This window comes from Pleurodeles waltl, chromosome 11 (assembly GCF_031143425.1).
Source record: "Pleurodeles waltl isolate 20211129_DDA chromosome 11, aPleWal1.hap1.20221129, whole genome shotgun sequence".
Classification (NCBI taxonomy): Eukaryota; Metazoa; Chordata; class Amphibia; order Caudata; family Salamandridae; genus Pleurodeles; species Pleurodeles waltl.
The window spans coordinates 529,790,995-529,813,109 of record NC_090450.1 but is presented as its reverse complement, the minus strand read 5'-3'; the positions used below and the strand labels follow the sequence as shown (position 1 = coordinate 529,813,109).

The 22,115-nt window shown below is 45.3% G+C and overlaps 1 protein-coding gene across 1 annotated transcript in view; it reads right to left on the bottom strand.

Moving 5' to 3' along the window:
• Window positions 1-22,115, bottom strand: part of XRN1 (5'-3' exoribonuclease 1) — an 838,379-nt gene that overhangs the window by 124,705 nt on the left and 691,559 nt on the right. Inside the window, exons 38-40 of the mRNA XM_069213922.1 lie at window positions 21,295-21,476; window positions 16,995-17,108; window positions 16,788-16,896 (exon numbers count right to left, since the gene is read on the bottom strand). Coding sequence (XP_069070023.1) covers window positions 16,788-16,896; window positions 16,995-17,108; window positions 21,295-21,476 — 405 coding nt within the window. The remainder of the gene's footprint in view (window positions 1-16,787; window positions 16,897-16,994; window positions 17,109-21,294; window positions 21,477-22,115) is intronic.

The window sequence follows — 22,115 nt, the reverse complement described above, 5'->3', positions numbered from 1 at the left end:
CACCAGTGTTCTTTCCCTAAACTGTACCATTGTTCCCACAATTGGCACACCCCTGGCACACAGCTAAGTACTTTTTAAAGGGTACCAGTGGTACCAAGGGATCTGTGACCAGGAAGGGTCCCTTAGGGCTGCAGCAAGTATTGCGCCACCCTAAGGGACCCCACACCAAGCACATGAACACTGCCACTGCAGATTGTGTATGCTGGTGGGGAGAAAACGTTAAAGTCAACATGGCATCCCTCTCAGGGGGCCATGCCCACCAACTAATGCATGTGGCATAGTTAAATCACCCCTCTAGCAGGCATTACCCCCCTAAGGCAGGGAGCACCTTACCACAGGTGGGGGCATAGCTGCATAAGCAATATGCCCCTACAGTGTCTAAGTCAGTTCTTAGACACTGTAAGTGCAGTATGGCCATATTAAGTACATGGGCTGGGAGTTTGTCATTACGATCTCCACAACTCCATGATGGCTGCACTGAAGGCTGGGAAGTTTGGCATCAAACTTCTCAGCACAATACACCCACACTGATGCCAGTGTTGAGTTTACTGTACAATGCACCCAGAGGGCATCTTAGAGATGTCCCCTGCAATGTAATCAACTCTTTAGTATAAGGCTGACCAGTCTGTGCCAGCTTGCCAATAAAAGACAAGTTTCTAACCCCATGGGGTGAGGGCCTTTGTGCCCTCGGGAGTCAGAAACAAAGCCTGCTCTGGGTGGAGGTGCTTCACACCTCCCCCCTGCAGGAACTACAACACTTGGCGGTGAGCCTCCAAGGCTCAGGCCTCCTGTTACAGTGCCCCAGGGCACTGCAGCTAGTGGTGATGACGGCCCCCCAGATAAAGCCCCACTTTTGGTGATAAGTCAGGCGGGACAATTAGGAAAAACAAGGAGGAATGACCTCTCCAGCTACGACCCCTTCAATTGTGTTCAGAGCTGAAGTGACCCCCTCCCTGCAGAATCCTCAATCTTGGTTTTGAAGAAAGGGACCAATAGGGTTAGGAATGTGCTCCGCTCCCCAAAGGGAATAGACATAGGAAGGGTGTAGCCACCCTCAGGGACAGTAGCCACTGGCTACTTCCCTCTGACCCCTGTAACGCCCCTAAATCTAGGATTTAAGGGAACCCTTGAACCTAGCTCACACGATTCTTGGTGACCTCAAGAAGCAAAGAAGAAAGAAGGTCTGCTAAGGTGACCCCAGTAGAGAAGATTCCAGACACCAACTGACTTGGCCAAAGCCCTACCGGCCTGTCTGCAGCTTCAGAAGCCCTGCTACAAAGGTGATGCATTCTGCAGGACCAGCAACCTCTACAAACCCCCAGAGGACTTCCTGCCCACCAGAGGACCAAGAACTCCTGAGGACTGCAGACCTGTCCACAAGAAACTCCAAGAAGGACTCCAGAACCGCCCCAGACCTGCAAGTCCTGCCCACTCTGTACTCAACTACCATGGCCAGTGTCCAGGTGGCCCACCGGCCCACAGCAGGTCCCAGGCGACTCCGACCTTGTGTCCACCCTGGGTTGACCCCTCCTGGCCAACACGCCGATGCCTGCAGCCTAAATCCAGAGGACCCCCCTGACAGGCAGAACCGGACGAAGATACCCGACGCCCATAGGTACCCGTACACCTGCGGCCCCCTGGCCTTGGGAAATCCTACCGACGGTCCAGCAACGTTCAGCAGGCGGCCCTCCTCCTTGTCCAGCCTTTGGTTTTTCAGAACCAAGCCCCTGGACCCAACTTGCAGCATCTCTGTTTGTGTCTTATCCTGTTGAGGGCGACTCTAAGGTTCAGGAAGACAACATGACCCCATGCTGGGGAAAACAAACCTATCAGCTTCATAAGGGGTCTCTTGAGTGCTTCAGAATGACGACCCGGCCTAGTTCAGTTGGTCCAATGGCTGCAAGGAAGGTCTTCTAGGTATTTACCTGCATCCCTGTATCACTAAAGGGTTGCAAATTGAACATGACTTGATCAACAAAGCACATAAGTGGGATGATGTTCTGACAAAAACACAGCCATTTAATTTTACATTTAGTTCTAGTTGAACACTTCCTGGCAGTCATAAGTACCTTCAAGTTCTTTGAGGATTCTCCAATGAGTGGCCTAGATGTTGAACCATTAATTCCTAAGGAACCAAGCACACAAGCAGAGTGATGATAGGGAAAGTTGTAGCACTTTCCCTCCTACCACAGACAATAGATCTCTATTCTGTGAAAGGTGAACATGGTCTCTCTATAGAAGGTAGAGTGGATCAGACTACCAAAACAAATACCCTGAGGGAGACCACACAAATGACTGAGAATGTAGTCTGAACATTTGCTCGCACATTGCTCTTTCCCACCACATGGGCAGCATGAATTGAAATGCTTTAATCTGGGGGAGGTGGAGATCAGAGGACTCTGGTGTCCGTTGGAGTCCGAGCTCCACATAAACCTATTGGAGCTTGGGTGAATCACTTGGCACTGAAAGTCTTTCTTCCTTCGATTAAGGAAAGGCTGGTACAGGTGTTTATGGACAATACCACCACCATGTGGTACTGCAGCAAACAAGCCATCTCCATCCCAGAAGTGATGCCTTTGTCACCACAGTCGGCTCTGGCTGGGGAAGGGAGAGAGGTCTACCACTGACCCAATCCCAGTTTATCAGCCATCACTGCACATCCTTCACAGTTCCTTCTGAGATCTTGACCATGTTGGAGAGATTAACCTGAAGCTGCGCCCACTGGGACTTGAAGTCCTATTGCAGAGTCAACACATGCCAACATGAGTTACAAACAGAATGCAGAAGGCCATGAGGCCCAACAACCACAAGATCGTTCTCACCGAAATCCAGGATAGAAGCTGAAATTTCGGTTTCATAGCTTGAATATTCTGGGCTCACCACCCAGTAGGATAGGACTGAAACAGCACTGTGGCCAGAACTTTAAGTCCAATGCTACCATCCAGGCTCCCAGGCAGACAGAACTTGCATGAGCATCTTGAAATTCTCTATTATTAGGAGGAGATTGAGAAGCCACATATCTAGGATAGGGTGAAGGCCCCTGTCCTTCTTGGTCACCACAAAGTAGCGAGAATATCAACCATGACCTACTCCTGATGCTGGCACCCTCTCTATGGCTCCTTGGCCAAAAGAGTCAACACTTCCTCATGGATCAGTGAGAGGTGGTTCTCCATAAGCTGTTCACAAGTAAGCAGCCTGGGTGGAGGGGTAGTCACTAAGAGGAGGGAGTAGCCCCTTTGGACGTTTTGCAAAACCCAATGGTCCGATGTTACTGTTCTCCAGGTAGTGCAGGTCTCAGCACCTCACTGGCAGCCACAGCCTCTAAATCCCTTTGGTTGGCTAAAAGGATGTCCTCAGCATGGCCTACTGGATCCCACTATTTTACCCAGTTCACAAAGTATAAGGTATAAGGTAGCAGTATTCTCAGACAGCAACAAATCCTTTTTAATTCTACTTTATGGAGCAAATGGCGCCATCACAACCAACCTGAATTCCATCAGATTATGCAGAGCCCAAGCCCTACCTGCTCAATATGGTACTCCAAGATTAGATGGCCTAAGGGACTCCCTGGTGGAAGATCCAGTATCTGTGAGTACTCTCTTTGGGGACAGGGACCTCACTAGTTAGGCTACCTGGACACGGGCTACAGGCGTCTGGTGCGGAGTGGTCAGGACTTGCGGATCTGGGGAGGCTCTGGAGTCCTTAGATGTAGTTTCTTCTTGGACAGGGCCACTGTCCACAGGAGTTCTTGGTCCTTTGTGATGCAGACAGTCCTCTGGAGGCTTGGTAGAGGTTGCTGGTCCCGCAGGATGCGTCGCTTTCTTTTGCAGGTTCTTTGAAGCAGGAGGCAGGCTGGTAGGGCTGAGGCCATGTCAGTTATAGTCTACCTTCTTCTCTGCTGGAGTTTCAGCTAGCAGTCCTCCTTCTTTCTTGTCAGGTCACCAGGAATCTGGCTACTTGGGTAAGGGGGAGCCCTTACGTCCTGCATTTAGGGGCGTTACATGGGTCAGAGGGCAGTAGCCAATGGCTACTGACACTGAGGGTGGCTACACCCTTCTTGTGTCCACTCCCTTTGGTGAGGGGGACACAAACATAACCCTATTGATCCCTGTCCTCCAAACCAAGATGGAGGATTCTGCAGGGAGGGGGTCACCTCAGCTCTGGACACCTTAGGGGTGGTCCTTGTTGGGGTGGTCACTCCTTTCTGCTTTCTCTAATTTTCACCCCAGGACTTGCCCTCAAAAAGTGGGACTTTGTCTAGGAGGCGGGCAACTCCACTAGCAGGGGTGTCCTGGGGCACTGTAATAAGAGGCCTGAGCCTTTGAGGCTCACCGACAGGTGTTAAAATTCCTGAAGGAGGGAGGTGTGAAGCACCTCCACCCTGTGCAGGCTTTGTTTCTGGCCACAAAGAGCACAAAGGCTCTCACACCGTGTGGCCAGAAACTTGTCTTTTAGTGGCAGGCTGGCACCTACCAGTCAGTCCTGCACTAAATGATTGGGTAAAATACAATGGGCATCTCTAAGATGTCCTCTGGGTGCACTGTTCAATAAATCCAGCCCTGGCATCAGTGTGGGTTTATTGTGCTGAGAAGTTTGATACCAAACTTCCCAGCACTCAGTGAAGCCATTATGGAGCTGCGGAGTTCGTAATGACAAACTCCCAGAAAATATGCTCAATATGGCTACACTGCACTTGCAATGTCTAAGAATGGACTTAGACAGTAGAGGCATATTGGTCATGCACCTGTGGTATAGTGCACCCTACCCTAGGGCTGTAAGGCCTGCTAGAGCGGTGACTTACCTATGCCACAGGCAGGGGTTTGTGGGCATGGCACCCTGAGAGGGGTGCCATGTCGACTCTGCCTTTTACTCCCACCACCACACACAAGCTGCAAAGGCAGTGTGTATGTGCTTGGTGAGGGGTCCCCTATGGTAGCATAATACATGCTGCAGCCCTTGGGGACCTTCCCTGGCCACAGGGCCCTTGGTCCCATAGGTACCTTTTACAAGGGACTTATCTGGGGTCCGAGGTAGCAGCTATGCATCGTCTCACATGAGAAATGGCAAGACCAAACTTGGGTCCCACTCTGCATCACAAACAGTCTGGGAGGAAACGTGTGTCAAACATTTTTTATACTCCATCACAAAAGGTGATTCAAACAAGGGCGCTTGGCTAGGCGGACGTAGAAAGATCGAAAGGCCACCAAATAATCTTCAATTGTGACCACTGTAAGGCCTTGCTGTGCCAAAGACAAAAAGAACATCCCAAAGTTTGGCTTGTAGGGGTCACTCTCACAGATAGCTTATCAGGCCACAATTTGTTTGAGTGCCCGGCATAAATGGACTTTGAGTAAAGATGCCTGTTAGCAAGGACAACTTCCACCTCTTTAGGTAACTGCTGTCACTCAATCTCTACGCATGGAGAGTAATGATACTACCCTTCCTGCTGGGACAGACGATCCTCCTGAAGTGCTAGCCTGCCCAAAAGTTTGAGGTACCAGACCATCCTGGCGCAATCTGGAGTGACTAGGATGATTTGGTCCTAGTCACTCCTAATCTTTTTCAGAACTTGGAGAAAGATGAACAGAGGGGGGAAGGAGTACAGGAGTCCGTTGTTCTATTCCAGCAACCGGTTTCACTACAGGTCACTGCACCAGGTCACTGTAGGTCACCCCTGTGGTAGGCCCTCTCAGCCAAGAGGGCAGGGTGCAGATACTTGAGTGTGAGGGCACCCCTCCACTATCAAAGGTGCCCCCGCGAACTCCATTTTACTGGACTTCGTGAGTGCAGGGATGCCATTTTGTACGTGCACTGGACATAGGTCGCTACCTATGTCCAGCTACATAATGGTAACTCCGAACCTGGTCACGTTTGGTATCAAACATGTCGGAATCATACCTCAATACTGTTGCAAGTATTGGAAATATGATTCCATGCACTCTGGGGGCTCCTTAGAGAACTCCCAGCATTGCTACCACCAGTCTTACAGGGTTTTCTGGGCAGCCCAGATGCTGCGACCCCTCAGGCAGGTTTCTGCCCTCCAGCTGCTTGATATGATCAAGCCCAGGAAGGCAAAACAAAGGATTTCCTTTTGGAGAGGGAGGTAACGCCCTCTTCCTTTGGAAATATGTGTGACTGGCTTGGGAGGGGTGGCCTCCCCAAGCCACTGGTTTTGCTTTGAAGGGCACATTTGGTGCCCTCCGTGCATAAACCAGTCCAGACCGGTTCAAGGACCCCCAGTCTCTGCTCTGGCGCTAAACTGGACAATGGAAAGGGGAGTGACCACTCCCCTGTCCATCACCACACTAAAGGGGTGGTGCCCAGAGCTCCTCCAGAGAGTCCCTTGGTTCTGCCATCTTGATTCCAAGATCAGCAGGGAACTCTGGGAGCACCTGAGTGGCCAGGCCAGGCAGGTGATGTTAGGTAGTTACCTGGTTAGGTGACCAAGCCACCTCTTTGGGCTATATAGGGTCTTCCTCTATGGTGGGTCCTCAGTTTCGGCTTGCAAGATTCCAACAGGACTCCTCTGCAACCTCTGCTTCAACTTCTGGCCATTGGAACCGTGACTAGACCCTCCAGGAACCTACAAGCTGCAGACCACAAAGAAGACTCTTCTGCAACACTGCCAGCTTCTGCATTCCTGCCAGCTTTGCAACATTTCCCCGGTCATGCATCCTCAGAAGACTGCAACTCTTCAGCCTGCACAAGAAGAAGAAGGAATCTCCCTTGGGGTGAAGGCACAACTCCCTTGTAACCACAGGTACTTGGCTGCAACGACGACTGGCTGTGTGGATCTCCCCTCATCCTGAGTGGCGTGAGTCCCACATTACGGGTGGTGGTCCGTAGAGTCTTCCTTGGTCCTTTCTACCAGCTGTCGCACTTTGGTGCTGGTGAGTCCTTCCCACTCCACGCAAGACAGCATCCCCGTGCACTGCATCCTTTGCATCTGCCAGGGCGTGTTTGTTTCACCTCCAAGGGGAACTTCAGGGGACATGTAGCTCCAGCCCCCAGCACTCCCTTCTGCAAATTTTGGGCCTCTGCGTGGTCCTCCGGCGACATGGGAGCAACTTCTGTGGTGCTTAGTGGGCTGCTTCAGCAACTTCTGTGCCCCTGTCCTGTGGTACAGCTGTGGGTGCTGCCTCTGCTCCTGTGCGCCTTCTGCGATGCAGAGGGTCTCCTGTGACTCCCCTTCCTGGGTAGAGTCCTCCTGGACCTTGCTGGTCCCCGGCAGCACCTCTTTTCCTCCAACTGCAAATCTGCCTTTGCCAAGGCTTGTTGGTGGAAATCCTTCACCAACACCCACCTGCAATCCAGCTTCCAGCGTGAGACAGCTTTTGCACGCATTAGGAACTCTTCTCCAGCTTTTGTGCCGCAGTGCTGACCTGTCTTCCTCCTTCGTCTACCAACTCCAAAAGGTACCTCTGGCTGAGTAGTATCTCCTACTCCCCCTGGACTCCACAGACACTTCTGGACTTGGTCCCCTCTCTTCACTGGTCTCCATCTTCAGTAATCCACCGCTGGTTCCTTGCAGGCTGTTCTGGTTGTCTTCTTTTTCTTCTTTTCATCCTTTGGGGTCGTTTTGGGGAAATCTAGTGTTTTACTCCTGCATTCCTGGCCGCTGTGGGGTACTGCATTACTTACCTGTGTGGTTTCCTAGTACTCCCAGCTCCCCTCTACACGATTTACTTACCTAGGTGGGGGCCCTGTGGTCACATTCCACTTCCTTAGTATATGGTTTGGACTCCCCCTAGGGCTACTATTGCTTATTGCCATTTTACACTGTTTTCTAACCTTTTTATGCCTCTTACTGTTTATCAGTGTATATATAGAGTGAATTTACTTACCTCCTATTGGAGGGTTGCATCTCTAGTATTTTCTGATACTGTGTTCCAAAAAATAAAGTACCCTTTTTTGTACAACCAAGTGTTTTCTTTCTTGAGTGTAAGTACTGCGTGACTAGTGGAATTGCATGAGCTTTGCATGTCTTCTAGATAAGCCTCGGCTGCTCATCCACAGCTACCTCTATAGAGCCTGGCTTCTAGACACTGCCTACAGTTCACTGAAAGGGGATACCTGGACCTGGTATAAGGTATAAGTACCATAGGTACCCACCACACACCAGGCCAGCTTCCTACATCCCCACTGTAGATGTCATGAGCCACCTTGTGGTGTAGACATCATTCATGATATGCGAGACACCACCTGCTTGGGTTGTTCATTCTGGCACTGGAGGATCCTGACAGTTGCTTTGTGATCATGGTAATGCCCTGATGCTTCAACCAACTCCAGAGAAGCATTGCCGCCTGGCACAAAACTCCAATACACACTGCTAGTTTCAATCCAAATTGGTAGTGGGGTTGCCTGTAAGAACCCTCACCAGACTCCCCTTAATGGACAGTAGAAAGGCCTTCACAGCTATACGAATGCCTGGCAACACCAACAGACTGATATTGAGTGAGCCTTCCATCAGAGACTGGAGTCTTCTGATCACTATCTCCCACAAATGACCTCCCTAACCCAGCAGTTACACATCTGTCACCACCATCAGCTCTGGGTGGAGGAAGGGATAAGGGCCTGCCTCTGGCCAACTGAGCTGTGTTCTCCAAAATCTGGATGGCATTCTGTAGTTTACCTTCAAACTGGGCCCACAGGAACTTTGATTCCACTGTAGTGCCCACATCTGCCACTGGGTGTTATTTACAAGGATCATGAAGGAGGCTAAGATGTGGAGAGAAAAAACATGAACTGCTCTGTAGTAAGGATACTTTCAATGAATGGAAGCCTCAGAGAGGGAGTTAGGTGCAATTATGGCTCATTTATTGAAAACCCCAATGAAGTCAGTAGGTTTGCTATCATCTGTAGGTGGTCTACAACTGACTGTAGCGAGCCCGCCTTCAACAGCCATTCACCGAGGCAGGAAAAGATTTGACTAGCAAAAAAGAAAGGGTAGGAAACAGCCATGTGGAACGATTCATCAGACCCACGTTTCGGATGTGATGGATCACCACCCTGGGAGGAAGTGGTAAATCTTGCCTCCCGTTCCCCCGCACACACAAAGGATGGGGTTGTGCCACTATGGGCAAATTAAAGCAGCTTGGTGGCTGCTGCTGTGGGGTAAGGGTACTAGGAGGACTGGTACCCCCCCCCCAGACATGCACATTGGTTGCCAGACTTATGTCCCCAGACTCGAAACGACATGTGTGACTGCCATAGCGGTAGGGGAGGCTGTCATTGCCTACATACAGCCCTCTGGAATAGCCTCTGAATTTTCTGAACTGATAAAGGGACTATTTAGCAGGGGTCAGTAGACTCAGGGTGCACACTGTGGCTCTATGATCTTTAAAGTGCTCCAAGGCGGAATCCGTGTTTTCACTGAGAAGGCGTGAGCCATCAAAGGACATATCCCAGAGAGAGGTTTGTACATCGCTGGAAAATCTTGTGGAATGCATCCGTGCCGGTCAGCATGGCACAACATTGGAGCCAATCACTGACCCTTCATGCTCAGTAGTATTTAAGTCAGCAGAAATCACATATTTGGCTGTCTCTGACCTGTCATCAATTGTCTGAGCCAGAGATGCCCCACATTATTTCGGGTATGTTGTTAACATTTTGCTTGCCATGTCCCAGAGGGTATGTGTGAGTAGCGACAAATTAACAAACAGCACTGCCCAATCTCAATTCCAGGCTAACAGTAGAGAAAACACATTTTCAAAAAGAGCAAATCCTGTTCCCTCTGTCCGGAGGAATTGCAGGGAATCAAATGAGTTTTACCTTTCTGGCTGAAGCCTGAACTACCAGGCTCTTTGGTGTAGGATGTTTAGTGGGAAAATCAGGATAACCAGGAGTGGTTCTGTGACGCCTGGCCACATATCTTTTCACCAGTGAGCAAGAACAGGGCTTTAACCAAATGCTCATCAAGGTAACAATGAGGTCCTCTTTAAACGCTGCACAATTTCCATAAGGAGGTTTGTTTTGGTCTCAACTGAAGGCAACTGTAAACCCAGGACCTCAGCTACCCTATGGACCAATATTGCAAATTATGCATTCTTTTCCACTGGTAGGCCAAGAGGTCAGAAGTGCCTTGTTTAAAGGAGGGTACCAAGCCCATGTCCATACAAAACATATCATCTGTATAATGATGGAGAAAACCACCCCCATCCCCCACCATCATAATCTCCTTCTTGGGATGTACCTTGTTCAAAGTCAGGGCTAAAAAGATAACAGAGCGTCTGTTGGTGCGTCCGTCACAGAGGTGCTGATTCAAAGTCACACTGTATGATACCAGCAATACTTTTGTAATCCCACAGCGAGACGTTGGTTGAGATCGGGCTCAAGTCCGTTTGGTATTGGATATCAGAATGAGCACCAAAGCCTCTTCTGGCACCGGTGCTGTTGGGATGGTGCCTGCGAAGAAACGCTCAGCGCAGGTCTTGGAGCCAGAGTGGGTGTCTATACCAGAGCCTCAAAGGGTTCCAGAGTGAGCCCCAAGGTGTCAGATGTTGCCAAGGATGGATTCCGCCAGAGGTATCCAATCTGGGCTGCTACAAAATCTGCAGTTTGGTGAACTTTAAGGCAACAATCTGCTTCAGCATCGCCGATGGCCAGAAAAACTCAGGGCACACCAGAATCAGTCAGGGAGTCTGCTCCTTCACTGGTGATCTAGAAGGAGACAAACTGACATTGTGACACCCTCACACCTTCTTTTTGGATACAGAGTGGCAGAGTGGGGTTGAATCCTACTTCACTTTTTGAAGTTTGTGTTTGGACTTCAATTGGGACTTCGACTGCTATCACAAAGTAGACCTTATGCAGGAACAGCCTCTGGAACAAGATCAAGTCCATGCCCCAGACTTGAAACAGGACCAGGACTTACATGAGGCCTGCAACTTATATTGAACAGCGACATACATCTTTGCTTCTTGCTCACTGATTGCCTTTGGGTGTATGAGGGGCACTGTTGCATGACTAAGTCATATCCTGAGCCAAAACACCAGAGATACACCTCATTAGGGTTTGTGACTAACGTATGCTTTGTGCAGACATGGGATGGTTTAAAACCTGTCGTTTAGGAGGGGACATTGTTCCTTAAGACACTGGATTAAGTTTGGAAGTTATATGAAAGCAGCAAAAATTGGCAGAGGAGCTCTATATTTGTATCAGAAGGTGTGGAAACAAGGCAACTGATGTTAGCACGCAGGGGTATCGCTTATTTGATGCGCCTTTCTATCACTTGAGGGGCAGCATGGAGCCAAAATTTGCATTTGAGCCACACAGTGCAACTATGGAGAAAAAGTTCCAGATTCAGTCTGGCACTTGGGGAGTGGGCTAAGGTGAGAAATCTACTGTTAGAAGGGAGTAGGCTAAGGTGAGAAATCAAATGTTATAAGTATCCATCAGTTGGTGTAGGTAATCCTCGGAGAGATGTGGGAGACGGTCTGAGCCCTGTTCCTGGGGCCAAGCCACAGTCACTTCCTCTTCACCAAAGCCATGATCAAAGAGAACAGTACTGAGCTTGTGGCACTCCCAAAAGACACAAAGATAAACATGGAGAACACAGTCACTACATACAATGTTCACCCATCCAAACACCTGAAAATTTACATCAGCTGTATTAGCTGGGCACTAATATAGACCTTCAACAAGTGATTTAACCATGGGGAGGGGGTTGTACAATGTAGCTATTGCTCAAGACAGCATACCTACAACAGTTTTCCTCAGCAACAAAAAGTGGCAGATAGGGAGGTATCTTGCTACGCTGAAATTGTAGAAAGGTGGGTAGGGCATAAGGTGCTGCGCTGTGGTCAACCTCTTATGGTAGCACAAACATATGCCATTCGGTGGCAGGAACATTTTCTGTGGGACATGCTACACATGATTACAGCTTGGGCATCCGGGCACTCATATTCGGGGAACCTTAACATGGTGTTGGATAGTACCACCGATGAAAGCCAGAACGATATTGGAGATCCACTGTGCTTTCAGTTTTAGAGAGGTCTGGTTATTAGGGTTGAACAACAGCTGGCAACATACATGCCTATTGAATGAAGGACAGTTACATTTCGCAGTGGAGCTTATGCTCACTTTGATTATTTCCTGTTTGATAAATGGATGGTTGCAGATATTAAGGAAGTAAATCTGGACCCCATGATCTTGTCGGATTATGGATCAATGACGTATCCATGACTGGTTGGGACACCGCTGAATATATGCAAGGGCTTGAAAAAATATTGAGTTGTCTTACAAAATGTAGATCAGGTCATCTAAGAATTGTGGTTATTGGTAACATGCATATGAGCCTGTCATCACTGGGATGTCCTCAAATCGGTCGTACAGGAGCATACCATAACAAGAAAAGGAAGCTCTGTTACGGCAGATGCAGGTCAATTATTCACATCAGAGAAAGTCCATAAGCACACACAGTCACCAACACATTCATTACATACACTGCCCTCCACTCATCCTTCTCCAAAATCTGACCTCTAAACTAACAGACAGATTTTCTTCTGTTCCTAGACCCCCAGTCTTCAAGAAGAAACATACAATGACACTCACTTTTTCTGTAGTGCAGTCAGAATATGGAGCTCTCCCAGTCTTCAGAACTACTGGCTCAATGGACACCTTCATGGAGCTGAACTGTCTCTCCCTTCCCCTTCTAGTTTATTTTATTCTTTTTCTCTGTCCAATTCTCTTCCGTAGGGTGCCTCAGCAACCTTCTCTTGACCTTCATCTTGTGTCCCTTTTCTAGCTTCCTGCAGCTAACATATTTTCAACTCCTTATTAACTGTGGTACTACAGAGATGGAAATGTATTTCCATCAGTTCGCTGTAAATACGTACTCTAATGAAAATATATTCAGAGTGCCTTGCACTGCTTCCAGTAATCTTTCATTTGCCAATGCATAACGTACCTTTAGGCTACAACCATGCTATACTCAGAACAAATAAGCAAATAAATAAACAAATAAATATTGATGTTAGCACCAGTGCAGGGGAGAAAGCAGGGCATTAGAAAACATTGGGACATTATGATAACGTTTCAAGTTAGATAATTTACAGAGCTTCATGTCTCAAAAAGATGTGCGTTCTGAACTTTATAAAGGACTTACTTTTCTAACTACAGCAGCCAATTGTAAGATGCAGGTTCTTTTTAGATAAACAGTTCTAAGGATGGTGTTATGAACTGTGTCAATATGGGAGGTGGTAGGAAGTCAGCTGTCAATGGGATGGGGCTGTGCAGGAGTTGGATATCAGGGAGGAAGGGTGGTCTTGGATGGAAAATGGACAGTTTGTTGTTCATTGTAGATGGTAATGTCCATCTATATATTGTACAATGAAAAATGTCAAAAATCTAATAAAACTCAAAAGCTAAACAAAAGGATCCAAGCTCAGCTCACTTGAGGGTATAACATCAAAATACAAACCGCTACAAGGATGCATGTCCCAACTGAGAAATCACATGCAAACTCACAGTCAAACATAGCTGTGCATCAGGCAAATACATTAAACATTTTTGCAAAAGCTCCAAATAGCAGGGAAGCGGGTAGGGTATGTATTACTCATCATTTATTTGTTCATCACTTAATGATATGGGTCTCACACCACAAGCAAAAAATTACCTTAGACCCTCGCCTGTTCCTCTAAAAGTGGCACAGGCTGTTCCAAAACAGATACTGTTTGACATCAAAGATGGCCTTCAACTTGGCAGGGAATTAAACCCCTCCAAAGAGTTCCAAGGATGGCAGCTGTAACTTCAGTCCCTTTCTGAGGATGGTGCTAATGTGAAGAAATATGACGATTACAGACTCACTGGAACCCCCCCTTCCTTAGCTCATAATTGTGACCCCAGGCTGACTCTCTGATAACACAGATGATCATGGAATCAACCAGTGACTATCAGACAGAATTCTCTTTGGTGGGCCACCTTCAGGTGGTTCTCTACACACTGGATGATTCTCAAGCTTCATATTCTCTGGTCAGCCCACTTCTTTGACCTTCCTCATTTCCATCACCAAACATATATACCCATCCTCTTGCTGTGTAGCATAACCTTTGCTATATATCATCACCCTCCATGATATTAACCCTTGTGTCCTGCAAAGCTTCATTGTTCCTATATAACATTTTATTACTCTCTTCTGCAGTTTTTTCAATGCCTTACTGAACCTCTGGGGGTGGAGGAGGTGTATCTAGCCCAGAAGGCTTTCTAATGTTTCACTCTTTGAGGATAAAAACATTGAAGTAACACCTCCGCCCCCCCCCCCCAAGAAAAACTCCTATAATGCATCTTACGTCTTTGAGCTATCAATGTCCGTTAAGTCAAAGGAGGGCCAAAAGAAGATACAATTATCACTGCCAGCCCTATGTGCTCATTGGGCACGCCACAGCACCCTTCTATTTGCACCAAAGGCTGCTGGTAGTCACTAACTTCAGCAGTTCTAAGCAGATTCTAAGCCAAGGCAGAATTACTCTGCCACCATCACAAATATCCATTCCTACACTCTACCTTCCCTCCACCTACAAAGCAGCACCCTAATGCTGCTGGCCAGGCAGGATGGTTGCCTGATTTCAAAATTACACCTACACAGTGATCAGTCATTTGTCACTGCCCACTGCTGGACTGGTATATATATACTGTATACCAGTCATCCAGCAGTGGGCAGTGACAAATGACTGATCCCTACATATATATATATATATATATATATATATGTGCCCTCAGCCAGCTCCTACAATCCCTCGTTGGGATGCACTCGGCGAGGACGGTATGATTAAAAAAAAAATGATAGATTAGTAGCTTGTTTCAGCAGTGGTGGGGGTGTAGGTACTGAGAGAATGCGAAGGCTTGATGGGTGAGTAGAGAACGACGCTGCATACACTTTCCACTACACCAGCTACCAACCTTCACAGCTGAACTATAACCCTCTCCTGTGATCTAGGAGCACCACTTGAGGAGCACAGGGATGCTTTCTAGCCGCTGACATTGTATTTTTAGAAAGACTAAAGTGAGAAGGGGGCCAGAGGAGAGACGAGTGCCTTGAAGCAAAGGGCACGTGAAATGAGTATGGAGCAAGGGAGAACAGGAATTGAAAGGGAGAAGGGCTGAAAAAGTAGAGAGTAAATCAGTGAAATCAGCAGTAATGAAGAATGAGAAGGCTATGTATGCAGAGGAGAGGAAAGTTAAGTCAATGTAGAGGATGAGTAGGGAATATGGACTTAAGAAAGAGAAAAGGTGGTGAGAGATTGGAGAGAAAAGAAAGGAAACTAATGCAAAAATTAGAAAATGAGAGGTAAGCAAAGGAGGATAGGTCTGGAGTGAGTAGAGAGACACAGGATAAAAGGAAAGCAAGAACTGGAAAAAGAGAATTGAAGAAAGAAGGGAGAGAAAGGTGGATTGAGTAGAATCAGCAAAGGAAATGAAGGAAGGCTGGAGTAGAAGGAATAGGGTCAACAAATGGAACGGAGGAAACAGGAAAGAAAAAGGAAACACTAGCTCAGGTGTTTTGGGGCCAGGATGAGAAGTAGAGTTATGCAGGGATGACATCAAGGTGAAATCAGGAAACAGGAGAAGGGCGGAGTGAGAAAATGTGGAATGAGGGAGGAGCAGCAAAGAGGGGTGAAAGCATGGAAGAGGCAAGATGAAGGGGGTGGAAAGAGGATAAAAGAGAGGAGGTAGGACAATTGTGGATGGCATAGGAAAGGGGGTGAAGGAAGCAGAGGTTAGAGGATTCAAAAGGGGTGATATTGACAGGAAAGGATGGAATGAAAAAGAGGAAAGGTGAGGGGTAAACGGAGATGTAATCAGGAAAGAAGGTAAGTGGAGCTGGACAGATTCTAGATAAAGTATCTGAATAAGACAAGGTGTGGTATGCATAAAGGTGAAGGCCTGAGGAGAGGAAGATCAAGTGAAGCTAACAAGAGCAATAATTGGAAAAGTGAAAGGACAGTGGGGAGGAGGGACTAGGTGTTTCAAAAAGGGAGATGGAGAACAGGACAAAAAACAGCTATGAGAAAAAGACAGGTAGAGACAAATGAATGAGATCAAGTAAAGTAAGTGTAGGATAGAAGAGTGATTAATTCAGATAGTAAGGAAATAGTGCATACTAATTCTTAAAACACCAAATGTGTAGTTTATCTGGAGGAATACATCCTCTTGCCTAATTTGTCATTCAGAATGCCGTAGCATACTGCTTTTGACTTTTTTTTTTAAACCCTAAAAGACTGCACACTTAGGTATGACTTATCTAAAATGCAATGGTGAGTGGACATTTTGTCTGCTGAGCTTCATAAATGTGTTTCTGTAAAACTGAAGCTGACAATGCAGGTAAGGCTAAAGAAGATACTACACGTTTTATTTCTAGGTACTTGGGCAGTCCATGACTTCACAATGTACTAATCAAAAATGAATCTTGGCGCAGACAGGTGAAAAAACGCAAAAAACAGCTTACAAATCTTTCATTCACCACGTCAGCCTCCAAACAAAATGTCACATATTGTAAATGTAAGTTTCCCTTATTAGTGGCTTTATTTGAATACTACCACAGTACTATTTGTGAAAAAATAATTGGACAGGAAAAAAATGTATCAGCCAGTTCTGTTCCTAACTGAAAAGAAAAGTAACTATGAGATGGTAGCTAAGATTGCAGAAGCTTTGTTTAGTAGTAGTACTAGGAGAGAATGACCCAGAGGTTCTTATTAAGACTGTATAGCATTACCTGTAGAGCAATAAAATGTGTGAAACAAAACAATCATTTAATCATTTTTTACAATACAATGTGCACCCTGACATACCAGCAGACTGAGGGAATGAATGTGGAACGGGTCCGGGTGGTAAAGCAGCTCCAATAGCTTGAAAATTCTGAAACAGTGGAGGCAATGAAAAATTCATTCCGAAGGTGCTCTGCATGCAAGAGTACAAAAAAGTTAACCTCTCAGTGCATAAAACACACAAATATTCGCACACCAAAAAGTGGTAATTAAAACATAGAGTTGCCTTACCAATCTTTGAAGAGCAAACAATGCAGCTTTCTCCTTGGCTTCGTTTTCAGAGTGGCATGGAGGTCCATGGGTAATCAGACCATTAGACAGGGATACCTGGCACACAGTCATTGACTGTCGGAAACAACAAAATAGAAAAATTAACTGCATTAGCAATGAGAGCCTGCACAAACATATAGAGCAAACTATATTGCTCAGCAAATTACTTAAGTGTTTTTATAGCAGCAAAAAGTTGGCTGAGAGATGTTTTAAGTAAATAAATATACCAAACAAAAAAACAGCAGCATTTAGAGAACAGATATTCGCAACAGAGAACTTTGAGTAACATGGCTGTTGGCGTACACGTTATATGTATTCTGATGAATTACACATTTGCATAGTTTCCTGGAATGTGACTGCAGGCATATTTATTTGGTCTATTTTATACCTGCTACCTTATCTGCACCTTTTTATGACTCCCTGCCAACAGCCATTACCTGCCACAGCAGATGAGTTTGGGTGACCCAAATTCCTTTGAAAGAAAGTGCTACTGCCTTGGGTTTCTAGAAGCATCTGAACTAAAGTCAATGTATAACAAGGTGATCTGTGGCCTCTTCAAGCACTTGCCCATGAACTTAGGATCACAATTCTGAATTGCTTAATAAAAGCACAGTTAATCCAAAATGAAGATGTTAAGAACTTTGTCATAGTTTGAAGAGTACCATCGAAGTGCTCCAGGTCAAGGGGAAATAAAGGTTTAAATTCAACACACCCATCATAATATGATTTACCTTGATTATCACTCTCTGTCAGGGGGTAGACAAAGAAAATACATCTAGTGGAGCAGCCAGGTACATGATCTTCTTGTCACATATCTTTTCCCAGAGTAATGTGGAAGGTAAAGAGAACAACAATGTTGATTGGGTATGGGGAGTCAGGTCAAGAGAAACTTAGCTTAAGATAAAGAATGAGATTGAGGAATACCATGACTCTGAAAGCTAGATTGGTACTATAAATAATTATTCAACACAGAGGTGCTAGGAACTCAAATGAAAAACCTGATAGAAGATCTTGTGGGAGAGTTCACCATAGGAAAGGTTGCCCCAACAAGAGGGTTAATACTGACCTGAGCAGATATGTGGTCATGTAACTACACTACAATAAGTCACAGCCAATGGAGTGACTGAAGGATTTTCGGGCACTGTGACCTTAGTCCTATTCAGTTGAAGGACCCTACCAAACCCTATTATTCCCACACTCAATCTATAGTGAGGAGGACTATGTTTTTGTTACCTTGTCCTTGGAGAGTGAAATATAAGCCCTGTCCTTCTGTGATTAAGCTACAGCAAATTTTATTGCTCCTTCCCTCAGAGCCCTTGAATTCATTTTCAGACTAACCGCCAAACGATTCCTATGAAGGCCATGAACAACAACAGGACATGCAAGCCAGATTACCATTAGACGTATCTATTTTCTTTCTAAAAATGATGCATGGTTTTAAGATAGGAAAACAAGGCATGACAAAGATAAACAAAGTCAGGGGAAACAGACTTCGAGACAGATGAAAAATCTGCTACTGAACATCTTTGATGTTAACAAAAAAATGGGTAAAAGGATATCATAAATAGTTGAACCTCGCCTGGAAAGATGATGTTTGGAGAGTCTACAGTACAGCATACATAAAAAGCAAGGCTGGAGAGAATCGGGTGGTGCATTCCACTGTGCTAATGTGTTTAATTGGCACAGCTCTCCCTTCCTCAAGAGAGAGCTGTGTCAATTAAACACATTAGCATAGTTCACAAAGGTGTCATTTAATAGTTATTTGGGATTCTACCCAACAGCACGGAAAGATTCTAATAGCATGTGAGTCTCAGAAGTAATCCATGTTGGAGGATTTAAAGGAATGTCATTTATAATTGACAGACAAAAATTAAAGATAAAGATAGGTGGCCAGAAAGAGATCATTATCTTTCACTGAAACAACCAGTAACAGAGTCTAACTGTGATACATTAAATTGGGAGACTATTTGAGTTCCTTTGAATGCTAGTTCTTTATTGAGCAGGTAAATGAGTTCAAATATAGTAAAGGTGAATCTGTCCCCATTACAACTTAAAATTAGACTAAGCTGCAGATGGTGGTCACCTATTACGCTGTCCATAGCCTACGTCCGCCTCAAGCAAGCTTGTGGCTATCAAAATGAGAGCACAGTAAAGGCTGCAACTACATATGTAAATTGCAGATGTGAAGCATTTTCTCCAGGAGCAGTCAGTGACTATTAGAAAGTATTCATGGAGGTACTGACATTTAACCACGTGTCACAGGGCCCCATTAGTGCTGCATTTCAATCTGATAACCAAGATCAGTCAAACACTCTAGGACAGAGGTCTCCAAACTTTTTAATGCTGCGCCCCCCCAGTTGAAAAATAAACATCAGTCGGCCCCCCTCAGAATTTTTCACAATTATTTTATAAACATGGCAATGTTTAAATATGTCTAAACCTATTTAAACATTGCAGTTAAGTACTGTTACCTTTTAAAAAACTGCAAAAACATGCTTCTGCTTAAAACAAAGGCCTGTTATCTGTATAATATTTATTTTGGCCAGAGTCTGGGGCCCCCCCTGGGATCACTACAGGCCCCCCTAGGGGGGCCCGCCCCCAAGTTTGAAGACCTCTGCTCTAGGAGAATAGTAGGGGTTAGAAATGCAAATGTAGAATGAGTCTGACACGTTAAATCACACTCAACATTTATGTGCAGAAAATGAGTTAATACAGAATGTTATTAACAGTGGGTAGATTAATCAGTTATAAACAACTTACACACAAAAATCGAAAAGGGGTGAGCACCTTCTGGCAATAAGACATGGCATTAAAATGTTCAAAAGCCCTTGCTGTGAGATGGTAGGACTAGATTTTCTGGGGATATGGATCTCTTGGTATTTGTAGGTGTTTTTTCTCCTCTTCTCCAAGGGTTTAAGTTTTTTTTTAAAAGATACACATATGGGGTCTCTGGACCAAGCATTGGTACCAGACTGGAGTACTCAATAAGTTGAAGCCTTCCCAGTTGCTGATTTGTGAACACCAAAGAAAAATAAAGAATGTCCCACAAACAACATCAACCCAAAAACCCAACCAAAGGAAGCCAATAGAGCAATCCACCCAGTTTTTTAAGTCAATGATGGCGAGAAGCAGAGGCAACTGCATTCAGGTATTTTCTGTTTGTGACTTATGCCCAATTGACTATAGTGTAATGAATTAACTATATCTGGTATGATGGCTTCTCTTTGTCCCAGTTTTGGATTGGATTGTTGCTTTAATGTTGCAGTATGTGTGGACCTATCCCAATTTGTTATGTAGAATTACATTTGTGATTTCTTTGTGATTTTGATTGTTAGTAATTTCGTAATTTGCAGCCATGAGGAAGCTTGCGGTGTATGACCGTAACACGTTGGCTGCATGGCTGTTTTTATGAAGAGATTTGGAGAGGCAGAGGAATGTAGAACTGATCACTTGGCGATGATGAAATGCACTATTCAATGAGGAAAACAACATTTGTCCATCAAAGACACATAATATTGCTTATGGACTTTTGGCCAATGATAAAGCTATCATTTTAAAGAAGGGATCGGTGTTGAAGATGCACATGAAGACTGTGGTATTGAACTCTATATCCGGCAGGGAAAAAAGAGATTGCCAAGCACATCTTTCCACATCCTTCAACCCAGCAAGTAGTACAGCAAAAAATATAGAAGATGTATTCTATGGCCATTTACAAAACCTATGCAGCCAGTTGGCAGAAACGATGGAAAAGACTACCTCTTTTTGTACAACAAAAGGTGTGGGTGTATTATTTAACAACAAAGCTGGATTTCTGTTCTGTGTAAGCAGTTATTTGAAAGGACTGGATATCAAAATTGCAGATGCTCATTAAAGCTGCACTGGATAGTGATCACCTGGTCGGCTTACTTCACACCCATTGTGAATTGTGATGAAGATAGAGAGGATGTCAATGGAAACCCAGATTAATATGAATACACTGACACTTCAGAATCTCATTTTACCTTTAGGAGACTGGACTCTGCTATCTCAAGGACAGGTTGGGCATCTAAGGCACGAACCAGGTATTCATTCCTCTAAGATTAGGTCTCTACCACAAGCCTCAATACTCTAAAAATGAACCGAAAATTCATCCTTCTTCAGAAACAAAAAGAATAAAAACCTGGTTATTTTACAAGGATGCATTGCTTACGAGTACGTTTTCGATCTGCATCTTGGACCAGGCAATTTAACAATATATATTTTGGAAAAAGACAGCACCTACCGAAGATGTTCGGAGGAAGGTGAATTCAGGCGGTGGCATTCGAACACAAGAACAAATCCGAATAAGTTCAGACACAGGTGTGCCCATGGCAGGCTGCTGAGCTAGTGGAGGCTGACCTACTGTTTCTGGGGTCACTGTAGCAGGAGGCACTCCAATTCCTTGTGGTTTGCTCATGTGAGCAGCTATGAAGAGACAACATTACAGATTACACGTAATTTTGGGCCATATAACAAGGACCTAAACAAAGAGGTTAACAGACACCGCGTAGTTACTGTACTATTTGAAATGTTTACAAGTTGAAAACATTATCATTTGACAAAATGGCAACTTTTTATGTAAAGGAGTAACATACATATATATCAAGGTTTATATTCATTATTCTTGAAAACTTATTTACAGCAGATGCAAGTGCAGAAATATCTGGAAGACAGGAAGTGAATAAAGTATTTGTCAGTTGGGGATGCATTATAAATTTTTTGAATTAATATGAAAAACAACTCAGTGAGAACCTTATTTTTGATGCAATGTAACTACTGGCCAAGAAATGAGTGCACAATTTGCAACTGCCACCATTACTGCCCTATCCCCATAAAGCCGATTTTTAAATAATTTCTATATTATACATTTGACCTTGTATAAGATGCTTTCTAAATGAGACAAACCAACATAAAATATATCATATACTTAAGGGGCAATCAGCCACACCCCTGCATTTCCTAGCTCCTACAAAGGAGCAAATACAGCTGCATACAGCACCAAAAGCAGCAGGTAAATGTGGACTTTTTAACAACCGCAACCAAAGCATTTCCATAGTCCAAGTT